We start from the raw sequence: 13705 nt of genomic DNA on the forward strand, positions 1-13705 counted from the left end.
TGGGCTAGTTTCCCACTTCCTTTCCATATTCTGTCTCTTAAAGGAAGTCAAAAATTGATCCTACAACCTGGGTTCCTGCCGTGCGCAGCGTGGTCATGCATACTTTCCACAATTTCCTCAGTCAGTCCCCAACTTTCCCAGTTCCCTTTCAGTAGGAACCATGATATTCAGTGATATGGTTACCTGAAATACACACACACATACACACGTACACACACGTGCACACACGCACCTTTATTTATTCCACGAACAGAATTTGTGGATAGAGAGGAAGATGATTTGTAAGTGATACGTACACATCACTTTCTTCCTAAATTTCAGATCTTTGATTTCAGAGAAAGGGATATGGGGCCCAGCTCGTGGCTGAGATGACCCCACAAATATGGGAAGTGAGGGAAGCTGATGTCTATTCTAAATTCACAGGCGTGAAAAGGCATGAAGGAGAAAGTGATGTCAGGGGAGGAGCAGGTGATTCGCAGGTGTACACGGATAAGGGTGGGTGTGCCCCTCCCTTCCTCTCCCCCTCCCCACTCGCAGCTGCCCCTTTGGTTGGACCACTTGCGTCCTCTGGTGGGGCACATTGTAGCTCCCTATTAGCAGTGTGGCGGCTAGAGCCACACAGGACACATGAGGACATCGTGCAAGCAAGACACGTACCTTGATTTTCCTTTTTAAACAACTGATGGTGGTGAAAAATTATACTGGGAGGAACAAAGAAGCACATATTTAGTAACTTGTAAAAACCCCATTGTGTCCTTTTTCCTTAAAAATAAGGTGTGCTTCCAATGCCCAAGAGGAAAGAATCAGTTCCCCAAGCATCATGATCATACCTCCTGATCCTTCCCAGTACCATTTCAGCACAAACAAGAACTCACTCCATTACTAGTAGCTTTCCTCTTTCACCAGGATCCATTCCAGAGGCAGGGGAAGTCACGGGTTAGTGCACCAAATCAGTCTGCCCAACTTTCAAACTATTTGGATGCAATGTGCTCTCTAAGTGTCAAGTACTCTCGTTTGGGTTATTAGAAAGGAACTGTTGAAAGGAACTATGATGTAATTCAGAATATATCAGTGCCTGTATTATTTAGCCCTGATTTTAAGGTTCATGACTTGCCAGAAAAAGGACCTAAAGGCTAAAAAGGATAAGAATGCAGACTCAGGAACAAACCATCAGATTTTAAGAAAACCAGTATTGGTTCCCTTTGGCTTTCATGTAAACCAATAACATAGATTAGGAACTCTTATTTAAGTTGGTTTGTTCATATGTAGACTTTCTCAAACAAAAATGTGTTTGGTAAAGCACAAAATAAAACATAACTACCTTGGAGTTTGTTTTTTTTTAATTTTTTTTTTCGGTACGCAGGCCTCTCACTGTTGTGGCCTCTCCTGCTGCGGAGCACAGGCTCCGGACGCGCAGGCTCAGCGGCCAATGGCTCACAGGCCCAGCCGCTCACACGACATGTGGGATCTTCCCGGACCGGGGCACGAACCCGTATCCCTTGCATCGGCAGGCGGACTCTCAACCACTGCGCCACCAGGGAAGCCCTACCTTGGAGTTTTTGTTGTTGTTGCTGTTATTATATTTAATCAGTAAGCACTTACTATCTACTGCAGCTAAGGACAGGGTGTTATGCCAAGAGTTTTGCAAGGTAAGATGAATCAGATCTACCCACATCTATCTAGAGAAATAAAACATGTCCATACAAGTTTTAACAAAGTATAGAAAATGACAACTTCACGAGAACAGAAAAAAATGGTTATTGAGGTTGAAAAGAGGGAAATATTAATTCCAGCTAGAAAAGCTTTTAGAAATGTTTCTAACAAGAGTCTTGAGGGCTGAATAGGTATATTTCAGCGTGAAGGGTGAGGGGGCAGAGGACATTTCCAAGAGAGGAGAGGGAGTAATAAGCGGGAAGCAAAATTGTAGAAGAAGGCACACCTGGATTGCACGTGAGGCCAGGAGGCCAGGTCAGTTCTTTTGGAGGAGAGGGTGAAGAAAACAACCAGTTGTAGAAACATTGGAAAAAACCTGAATATCCAGCAGAGAATGGCAGGGTCGGAGCTTGAAACTAGATGCAGGGCGGGGTGAATGGAGAGAGATGGTGAGTGCACCCTGCGGTTACATCGCAGCTGTGGTGGTGGAGAACATGGTAAAGGTTAACAGTAATGATAATGATCATAAATAGGTCTCACTTGTTGAGTGCCTAGTAGCTGCTGAGCCTTTTCTTTAGATTATTGCCTTTAATCTGCACAGCAAACCTCAAGACAGGTACAAATACAGTCAGTTCTCATTCTGCACAGATTCTGTATTTGCAAATCTGGCTTATTCGCTAAAATTTATTTGTGACCCCAAAATCAATACTCTTGGTACATTCTCAGTCATCCATGGACGTGTGCAGAGTTGCCCCACATGTACATTCCCAGTGAAGTTAAAGAAGGTGATACTCTGCCTTTTTGTTTCAGCTCATACTGTAAACAAGTGTCATTTTTGTGGTCTATTTAGTCTCATGCTTTTCACTTTTTTTTTGCTTCTTGTTGGTGATCTCTCTGTTTAAAATGGTCCCCATGTGTAGTGCTGAAGTGCTGTCTAGTGTCCCTCCATGCAAGAAGGCTGTGATGTGCTTTAGGGAGACAATACGTGTGTTAGATATGCCTGTTCAGACATGTCATAGTGCCGTCGGCCATGAGTTCAAGGTTAATGGATCAACAATATATACTAAACAAGGTGTCTTTAAACAGAACCACACATAAGACACAATACATTGATCAGTTGATGAAAACACTGTGACCAGAGGCTCCCAGGAACCTAACCCTATATTTCTCCTAGGAACAATGGTTCAGTGTTCACTAATTCCGTTTTCACAGTGACTTCATAGAACAAGGCTACTTTGAATATCAAGAAGACTCTGGTTGGGCTTCCCTGGTGGTGCAGTGGTTAAGAACCCACCTGCCAAAGCAGGGGACACAGGTTCGAGCCCTGGTCCGGGAAGATCCCACATGCTGCAGAGCAATTGGGCCCGTGCACCACAACTACTGAGCCTGCGCTCTAGAGCCTGAGAGCCACAACTACTGAAGCTCGCGTGCCTAGAGCCTGTTCTCTGCAACAAGAGAAGCCACCGCAATGAGAAGCCTGCACACTGCAATGGAGAGTAGCCCCCGCTCGCTGCAACTAGAGAAAGCCCACGCGCAACAACAAAGTCCCAATGCAGCCAAAAATAAATTAAAAATAAATAAATAAGACAATGGTAACACCCTCTCCCCAGAGATATAAACTGGGGTCGGGAGGGAGGGATAAGGACCTTGCCTGAGGCCACACAACAGGCACAAACCCAGTCTGTCAGATTCGAATGTCATATTGTGATGATATAGATTTGTAATAACTTAACAAAGGCCTGGACCAGGTGTAGCAATGAAGAATGGAGGGGAGGAGGTGAATTACAAATGGTTTAGGAAGTAGAATCAACAGGACTTGGCCACTGATTGCACATGGAGGGCAAAGAGCAGGAAGAGGTTTGAGAGGAGTCTGAAGTCAGGTGGAGGTGATAACCTATTGGAATCAGGAGAGCCTGAGGGTGGATGGTTGCAGGAAGGGTAAACAGCAGGTTCAACTGGGATTAAGGGCTGGGGCTTGAGAACAGAAATGCCAGTTTTAATTTTTGAGCACTCACTGTACTCCAGGTATTGTTAAGTGGCTCTAGCTAAATGATCTCAGGAACTATTATGCCCATTTTACAGATGAAAAGAGTGAGGCTCAAAGAAGTAAAGTGACTTGCTCAAGGACACCCTGCTTATAAACAACAGAACAGGATTCAAACCCAGGCAGAGTGACCCTGGAGGTTGTAATACCAAAGAGAAGTTTTGGAATTTGAGATCTTAGAGGAAGAGAAGCATTAATGTTAATAATACCGTATCTTGTTCTCTAGTTTCTTCTTTTTAATGTTATTTTTTCCAATATTCTGTCTTTACACTGCATATTTTCCTACTTTCATGTTTTTGTTCAAATTCTTCTCTCCCACAAGAATGTTGTTCTTCTCTCCTAGCTTTTAGCTTTTATTCTTTTTTGTCTTTTTATGTTGCAGAGGGGTAAACTTACTTGGTAGCTTCAGAAATGGGACACTTTATGTTATATTGTGCTGTCTAATTTAAAAAGTTTGAACGTTTCAAGGATTCCTAGAACGTAATACATGTTACTTAAGAAAAATTATTCTCTGAATATTACTCAGCCATAAAGAAGAATTAAATGTTGCCATCTGTAACAAGATGGATAGATCTAGAGGGTATTATGCCGAGTGAAATAAGGCAGACAGACAAAGACAAATATCCTATGATTTCACTCATATATGGAGTCTAAAAAAACAAATAAACATAACAAAACAGAAACAGACTCATAGATACAGAGAGCAAAACTGGTGGTTGCCATGGGGCGATGAGTGAAATAGGTGAGGGAGAATAAAAGGTACAAACTTCCGGTTACAAAATAAATGAGTCCTGGGGACTATAGTCAATAATATTGTAATAACATTGCATGGTGACAGATGGTAACTATACTTATCGTGGTGATTATTTTGCAATGTATTAAAATATTGAATCACTATGTTGTACACGTGAAGCTAATATAATAAGTCAATTATACTTCAATTTAAAAAAGAAGAATTGTTCTCATAATCATTCTTACAATTCACATTAATAATGTTATGGTTTATTTACAGATGTTCTCATTAACAGAGGAAACATGATTATGCTATTTGTGTATTAGATTTGGAAAACCTGGCATAAAATAACATGATCCTTGTTTTGTGTTTCCTCTTGGATATCAGTTACCTTTGAACTTTTGTAAAGATATAAAGTCTCTCATTGTTTCCCAAATCTGTATCATCGAGACTTATTTGCCTATGTCCTTGAGACACTAAGAAATTAAACATTCCCTCAACACTTAGGTATTAAGGGTTATTTCCACAGGACTCCTAGTAGTACTGTGCCTGGAGATATAATAGTATCCAAAAACAGAGGGTGTTTCGTTTAAGAAATGCCAGAGCTGTTTATTATATTAAAAAACTTTTAAACAGTATGTAATAGGAAAAAAAAAAAGACTCCTGTCGGAATCTTGAGTTCCTTCTTTCTTTCTAAATGCCCCCCCCAAGATGTCCAGAAGGTGAGCATTCTTTCTGGCCACAGGGAAAGTGCCCTCCAGAACTGTGAACTCCATCAAAAATGCTTCTGCCCAAAGAGCTCAAAGGCCAGACATTTTGAGAACAGATAGCTTGGATCTCTGTAGGTACGTGGGAAAGAGTTCACCTACAAGGGAGTTTCTATTCTTTGAAATAACCCAAGTCTGAAACCCTTCCTTTGTAAATTAAAAAGAAATCTCTTGAACTATTCTGAAACCAAAAGAGAGAGAGTTGCAATGCTGCTGGCAACTGTACTAGATAGTCAACTGTGACTCTTAGGTGAACAAATTCTGCATTTGTATAGAGATCTGGTAATTTAGGAACAAAGGCGAAGACAAAGGAACCTTAAGGAATCTTTGTCTTGTTCTTAAACTGCCACGGCCTGAAAGGGAACTAGGGAAAATGAAGCCATGTTTGATTCGACAAACACTTGAAACCATCCTTCAAATATTCTGGACGGAAAACAGTCCAAAGTGTGTTTTTGCCAAACCCAAGGGAAATTAGCTCCATATGTTTCTGATTTATTTACAGTTTAATCATCAAAATATTGCTTTGCAAGGACTGGTTATGTCCAAAAAACCTTTTATGAGCCATTTTAAACAGTATCTTGAGAACAGGAAGCCCTGTTTTGCCAAGAGCCAACAGATGCCTGAGCAGAGGTTCTGGAGTTGGTAGTAGGGGCAGAGCCCTGGGCGCTGCGATTTCCAAATCTGACAGAGCAGACTTCATATTGGTTTTGGGGAATCTGTGCTCCACGCACTAGAATTACAGAAATCCTTCAGGGAGGATAACCTGAGGGGAAGGTGGCTGCTGGCTTCCATGATTTCCACTCAAACTCATTATCTTTTATGGAATTTCATATTCCTTTCACCACATTCCATTTGCTAAATGATTATTCAGGAGATAACTTCTCTACTGAAATTATAATGTTAGTATCTGAGCCCTTACAAACCTGAGGTAGAATTTCTTAGAAAACAGCGGCTTCGAAGGAGCCATTGTCTGAACGAATAGGACAAAAATTTTTTCTCTTTATTTTCGAGTTTTTTCCTTTTTGGGTTTTTTTGGGGTTTTTTTTGCTTCTCTTTCTTTTTATTCTACTTTTCCTTTTCTTTCCCTGGGAAGTTCACCATACAGTATCAATCATCCAGAAGACATTTAATAATAAATTGGTGATTATCAACATTATGTACATATATATGTACTGTACAAGCCTGGGTTTACTAGTTGAGGGGGAAGGCCTTTATTGAAAATACGCGTTTGTAAGGGATTACCCACTTTTTTCTCATTCTCCCGAAACTTTACCTAAAACCAAGCATTCTTTCTCTAGACTTTATTTTTTTAACATCTTTATTGGAATATAATTGCTTTACAGTGTTGTGTTAGTTTCTGCTGTATAACAAAGTGAATCAGCTATACATATACATATATCCCTTCCTTCTTGCGTCTCCCTCCCACCCTCCCTATCCCACCCCTCTAGGTGGTCACAAAGCACAGAGCTGATCTCTCTGTGCTATGCAGCTACTTCCCACTAACTACCTATTTTATATTTGGTAGTGTATATATGTCAGTGCCACTCTCTCACTTCATCCCAGCTTACCCATTTCCCTCCCCGTGTCCTCAACTCCATTCTCTATGTCTGTGTCTTTATTCCTGTCCTGCCCCTAGGTTCTTCAGAACCGTTTTTTTAAATTCCATATATATGTGTTAGCATATGGTATTTTTCTCTTTCTGACTTACTTCACTCTGTATGGCAGACTCTAGGTCCATCCACCTCACTACAAATAACTCAGTTTCATTCTTTTTATGGCTGAGTAATATTCCATTGTATATACGTGCCACTACTTCTTCATCCATTCATCTGTCAATGGGCACTTAGGTTGCTTCCACGTCCTGGCTATTGTAAATAGAGCTGCAATGAACACTGTGCTACATGACTCTTTTTGAATTTTGGTTTTCTCAGGGTATATGCCCAGTAATGGGATTGCTGCATCATGTGGTAGTTTTATTTTTAGTTTTTTAAGGAACCTCCATACTGTTCTCCATAGTGGCTGTATCAATTTACGTTCCCACTAACAGCACAAGAGGTTTCCTTTTCTCCACACCCTCTCCAGCATTTATTGTTTGTAGATTTTTTGATGATGGCCATTCTGACTGGTGTGAGGTGATAACCTCACTGTAATTTTGATTTGCATTTCTCTAATGATTAGTGATGTTGAGCATCCTTTCATGTGTTTGTTGGCAATCTGTATATCTTCTTTGGAGAAATGTCTACTTAGGTCTTCTGCCCATTTTTGGATTGGGTTGTTTGCTTTTTGATATTGAATTGCATGAGCTGCTTGTATATTTTGGAGATTAATTCTTTGTCACTTGCTTCGTTTGCAAATATTTTCTCCCATTCTGAGGGTTGTCTTTTTGTCTTGTTTATGGTTTCCTTTGCTGTGCAAAAGCATTTAAGGCTCATTAGGTCCCATTTGTTTATTTTTGTTTTTATTTCCATTTCTCTAGGAGGTGGGTCAAAAAGGATCTTGCTGTGATTTATGTCATAGAGTGTTCTGCCTATGTTTTCCTCTAAGAGTTTGATAGTGTCTGGCCTTACATTTAGGTCTTTAATCCATTTTGAGTTTATTTTTGTGTATGGTGTTAGGGAGTGTTCTAATTTCATTCCTTTACATGTAGCTGTCCAGTTTTCTCAGCACCACTTATTGAAGAGGCTGTCTTTTCTCCATTGTATATTCTTGCCTCCTTTATCAAAGATAAGGTGACCATATGTGTGTGGGTTTATCTCTGGGCTTTCTATCGTACTCCATTGATCTGTATTTCTGTTTTTCTGCCAGTACCATACTGTCTTGATGGCTGTAGCTTTGTAGTATAGTCTGAAGTCAGGGAGCCTGATTCCTCCAGCTCCGTTTTTCTTTCTCAAGATTGCTTTGGCTATTCGGGGTCTTTTGTGTTAACATACAAATTGTGAAAATTTTTGTTCTAGTTCTGTGAAAAATGCCATTGGTAGTTTGATAGAGATTGCATTGAATCTATAGATTGCTTTGGATAATATAGTCATTTTCACAATGTTGATTCTTCCAATCCAAGAACATGGTATATCTCTGCATCTGTTTGTATCATCTTTAATTTCTTTCATCAGTATCATATAGTTTTCTGCATACAGGTCTTTTGTCTCCTTAGGTGGGTTTATTCCTAGGTATTTTATTCTTTTAGTTGCAGTGGTAAATGGGAGTGTTTCCTTAATTTCTCTTTCAGATTTTTCATCATTAGTGTATAGGGATGCAAGAGATTTCTGTGCATTAATTTTGTATTCTGCTACTTTACCAAATTCGTTGATTAGCTCTAGTAGTTTTCTGGTAGCATCTTTAGGATTCCCTATGTATAGTAACATGTCATCTGTAAACAGTGACAGTTTTACTTCTTCTTTTCCGACTTGGATTCCTTTTATTTCTTTTACTTTTCTGATTGCTATGGCTAAAACTTCCAAAACTATGTTGAATAATAGCAGTGAGGGTGGGCAACCTTGTCCTGTTCCTGATATTAGTGGCAATGGTTTCAGTTTTTCACCATTGACGACGATGTTGGCTGTGGGTTTGTCATATATGGCCTTTGTTATGTTGAGGTAAGTTTCCTCTATGCCTACTTTCTGGAGAGTTTTTAATCATAAATTGGTGTTGAATTTTGTTGAAAGCTTTTTGCGCATCTATTGAAATTATCATTTGTTTTAATCCTTCAATTTGTTAATATGGTGTATCACATTGATTGATTTGTGTATATTGAAGAATCCTTGCATTTCTGGGATAAACCCCACTTGATCATGGTGTATGATCCTTTTAATGTGCTGTTGGATTCTGTTTGCTAGTATTTTGTTGACGATTTTTGCATGTATGTTCATCAGTGATATTAGCCTGTAGTTTTCTTTTCTTTTGACATCGTTGTCTGGTTTTGGTATCAGGGTGATGGTGGCCTCGTAGAATGAGTTCGGGATTGTTTCTCCCTCTGCTATATTTTGGAAGAGTTTGAGAAGGATAGGTGTTAGCTCTTCTCTAAATGTTTGAATAAATTAACCTGTGAAGCCATCTGGTCCTGGGCTTTTGTTTGTTGGAAGATTTTAATCACAGTTTCAATTTTAGTGCTGGTGATTGGTCTGTTCATATTTTCTATTTCTTCCTGGTTCAGTCTTGGAAGGTTGTGCATTTCTAAGAATTTTTCCATTTCTTCCAGGTTGTCCATTTTATTGGCATATAGTAGCTTGTAGTAATCTTTCATGTTACTTTGTATTTCTGCAGTGTCAGTTGTTACTTCTTTTTCATTTCTAATTCTGTTGATTGGAGTCTTCTCCCTTTTTTTCTTGATGAGTCTGGCTAATAGTTTATCAATTTTGTTTATCTTCTCAAAGAACTAGCGTTTATTTTTATTGATCTTTGAGATCGTTTCCTTTATTTCTTTTTCATTTATTTCTGATCTGATCTTTATGATTTCTTTCCTTCTGCTAACTTCAGCGTTTTTTTGTTCTTCTTTCTCTAATTGCTTTAGGTGTAAGTTTAGGTTGTTTATTTGAGATTTTTCTTGTTTCTTGAGGTAGGATTGTATTGCAATAAACTTCCCTCTTAGAACTGCTTTTGCTGCATCCCATAGGTTTTGGGTCGTCGTGTTTTCATTCTCACTTGTTTCTAGGTATTTTTTTATTTCCTCTTTGATTTCTTCAGTGATGTCTTGATTATTTAGTAGCATATTGTTTAGCCTCCATGTGTTTGTATTTTTTGGTTCTTTTTTATCCCCTGTAATTGATATCTAGTCTCTTAGCATTGTGGTCGGAAAAGATACTTGGTACTATTTCAATTTTCTTAAATTTACCAAGGCTTGATTTGTGACCCAAGATATGGTGTATCCTGGAGAATGTTCCATGAGCACTTGAGAAGAAAGTGTCTTCTGTTGTTTTGGGATGGAATGTCCTGTAAATATCAATTAAGTCCATCTTGTTTAATGTTTCATTTAAAGCTTGTGTTTCCTTATTTATTTTCATTTTGGATGATCTGTCCATTGGTGCAAGTGAGGTGTTAACGTCCCCTACTATGATTGTGTTACTGTTGATTTCCCCTTTTATGGCTGTTAGCATTTGCCTTATGTATTGGGGTGCTCCTATGTTGGGTGCATAAATATTTAAAGTTGTTATATCTTCTTCTTGGGTTGATCCCTTGATCATTATGTAGTGTCCTTCTTTGTCTCTTGTATTAGTCTTTATATTAAAGTCTATTTTGTCTGATATGAGAGTTGCTACTCCAGCTTTTTTTGATTTCCATTTGCATGGAATGTCTTTTTCCATCCCCTTGCTTTCAGTCTGTATGTGTCTCGAGGTCTGAAGTGGGTCTCTTGTAGACAGCATATATATGGGTCTTGTTTTTGAATCCATTCAGCCAGTCTCTGTCTTTTGGTTGGAGCATTTAATCCATTTACACTTAAGATAATTATTGATATGTATGTTCCTATTACCATTTTCTTAATTATTTGGGTTTGTTATTGTAGGTGTTTTCCTTTTCTTGTGTTTCCTGCCTAGAGAAGTTCCTTCAGCATTTGTTGTGAAGCTGATTTGGTGGTGCTGAATTCTCTTAGCTTTTGCTTGTCTGTAAAGGTTTTAATATGTTTGTTGTATCTGAATGAGATCCTTGCTGAGCAGAGTAATTTTGGTTGTAGGTTTTTCCCTTTCGTCACTTCAAATATGTCCTGCCACTCCCTTCTGCACTTCCTGGACTTGATTGACTATTTCCTTTCCCATATTAGGGAAGTTTTCAACTATAATCTCTTCGAATATTTTCTCAGTACCTTTCTTTTTCTCTTCTTCTTCTGGGACCCCTATAATATGAATGTTGGTGCGTTTAGTGTTGTCCCAGAGGTCTCTGAGACTGTCCTCAGTTCTTTTCATCAATTTTTCTTTATTCTGCTCTGTGGTAGTTATTTCCACTATTTTATCTTCCAGGTCACTTATCCGTTCTTCTGCCTCAGTTATTCTGCTATTGATTCCTTCTAGAGAATTTTTAATTTTATTTATTGTGCTGTTCATCATAGTTTGTTTGCTCTTTAGTTCTTCTAGGTCCTTGTTAAATGTTTCTTGTATTTTCTCCATTCTATTTCCAAGATTTTGTATATTTACTATCATTATTCTGAATTCTTTTTCAGGTAAACTGCCTATTTCCTCTTCATTTGGTTGGTCTGGTGAGTTTTTACCTTGCTGCTTCATCTGTTGTGTGTTTCTCTGTCTTGTTGTGCTTAACTTAACTGTGTTTGGGGTCTCCTTTTCACAGGCTGCAGGTTTGTAGTTTGCATTGTTTTTGGTGTCTGTCCCCAGTGGCTATGGTTGGTTCTGTGGGTTGTATAGGCTTCCTGGTTAAAGGGACTGGTGCCTGTGGTCTGGTGGATGAGGCTGGATCTTGTCTTTCTGGTGGGCAGGACTGCATTTGGTGGTGTGCTTTGGGGTGTCTGTGAACTTAGTATGATTTTAGGCAGCCTCTCTGCTAATGGGTGAGTATATTTTCCTGTCTCGCTAGTTGTTTGGCATGGGGTGTCCAGCACTGGAGCTTGCTGGTCATTGAGTGGAGCTGGGTCTTAGGGTTGAGACGGAGATCTCTGGGAGAGTTCTTGCCAATTGATAATACATGGGGCTGGGAGGGCTCTGGTGGTCCACTGTCCTGAACTCGGCTCTCCCACCCCAGAGGCTCAGGCTTGACACCCGGCTGGAGCACCAAGACGCTGTCAGCCACACGGCTCCTGTTGCTAGAGAATCCACATTTCATCTGGAAAGTACATAAATCTGGTAATCTCACTTCAGGCCTAGCCCTTCCAACTTTTTTCGCTTTGTGCTTAGTCTGTTTCTGTTGCTCATAGCGGGCCCCATGCAGAGGCCTTGCCCCAGCCCTTCAGACCAGAGTCCCTTGTGAAACGGCTGAGCCAACACCTCAGCTCAGAACATGCGCTGAAGCTCCTCACAGGACACTGAACCCAAGACGGCCTATTTTTGAGTTTTTGAAAAATAAACTAAAATTCTTAGAATTTTTAAAAAGTCTCCTAAAATGGCTTTGAATAATGTTTATTCTGTTTTCCCTCTCAATGCTCTTCAACAGTGGTTTTGTAGTTTACTGATCAGCTTCACCTGGGAAATTGTTAGAAATGAAAATTCTGTGAGCTCCCCTCACACTGAATGCTCCCAGTGGTTTTCAAATCACACATCCATCGGAATCACTTAGGGTCTTGTTAAAATATATACTGCTGAATTCCACCCCTAGAGTTTCTGATTCAGTAGGTCTGGGTGTGACCTGACAACTTGTACTTCTAACAAGTTCCCATGTGATGTTGCTAGTCCTGGAGCCCTACTTGAAGAACCATTCGTCTATACTGTTCCCACTTCTCACCGCTGACTTGCAGTTGAGTGGCAGGGAGATGGGTATTAAAGCAAGTGGAGAGCACTCCAGGTGCATCCACTAATGGTTACTTGGGGACGTGTTTTAATGACTTAACAATGATGCCACCTCTCGAAATTCCTGTGGACTGTTATTGATGGCCAAAGAAATGAAGTAGTTTACATAATTATTGGAATGATTGTGTAACTCTGTGGCCTCCACAGAGATTTAGTTTATGAAATAAGAGTACCGCCAAGCCCATTTATATAGAACACCTACAATTTTCAGAGATTTTTGTGAATTAGATTCTCTACAGGCTTTAAAATTATATGTAAGTAGGAACTAAATGCATGTGGTGACATGAGCTTTTTCTGTCATTAAAGTGTAAGAGGACTTTCATTGCATGGGTTCTTGATTAAGGAATATTGGGCGTATCATGGGGAAAATGTCTTTGGTGAGAGTTGTATAGTTGACACCAATGGACTATACTGATCTTCAGGCACATCATGAAGCTGGGGCTCAGTTAAGGCATTTCACCAGAGAGATCTGCTGACGGGCTGCTTTGTCATGAGCTGACAATATGAAGAGCTCCTAGAACCTTCTTTTAAAAAGTGATTCTCGAACTTGCAAATGCATTATAATCACCTGAGAACCTTTTTAATAGCAGATGCTGATTCAGCCGGCCTGGAGTGGGGCTCAAAAGCACTTCATTTCTAACAGTCTCCCCGGAGATGCTAATGCTGCTGGTCCCTGAGCCACACTTGGAGAAGCAAGGTTCTAGAATAGTGGTTCCCGACCCCAGGAAACCCTTAAAACATTCTAAATCAAGTGTTCAGGGTAAGACTCTGGCGTAAGTATTTTTAAAGCACCCCAGGTGATCCTAGTGTGCAGCCAGCATTGAGATGCTCTGACCTGGAAAAGCAGAGTTCGTTTTTCTAGGCTGCCTCTCTCAAAGTCAGGTGTCTCACCTGAGTCTTTGGTGAGTATTAGATTGCAGGGCATTCATACTTGACTTTTCTAATAAGAGCCTGAGTGCCTATTTCTATGTTGCTGATAAAAGAAAGAGCCAGATGCTTTAGATTCCTGATGTGCTGACTGCAGAGTTGACATTCAGCTATGAAAATTTAGCAACTGGTCTTGTAT

At 39.9% G+C, this 13705-nt stretch overlaps 1 protein-coding gene across 12 annotated transcripts in view; it reads left to right on the plus strand.

The window, feature by feature from the left end:
- The window catches only part of PHACTR1 (phosphatase and actin regulator 1), a 540649-nt gene that overhangs the window by 244380 nt on the left and 282564 nt on the right, over positions 1-13705 (plus strand). For 7 of the 12 annotated variants that reach the window (XM_067752006.1, XM_067752007.1, XM_067752013.1 and 4 more), the window contains one exon: positions 11346-11381. The exons of the other annotated variants lie outside the window; for them this stretch is intronic. In XM_067752006.1, the coding sequence (XP_067608107.1) occupies positions 11346-11381 (36 nt within the window). The remainder of the gene's footprint in view (positions 1-11345; positions 11382-13705) is intronic. 12 annotated transcript variants of the gene reach the window in all.

Source organism: Pseudorca crassidens, chromosome 10 (assembly GCF_039906515.1).
Source record: "Pseudorca crassidens isolate mPseCra1 chromosome 10, mPseCra1.hap1, whole genome shotgun sequence".
NCBI lineage: Eukaryota > Metazoa > Chordata > Mammalia > Artiodactyla > Delphinidae > Pseudorca > Pseudorca crassidens.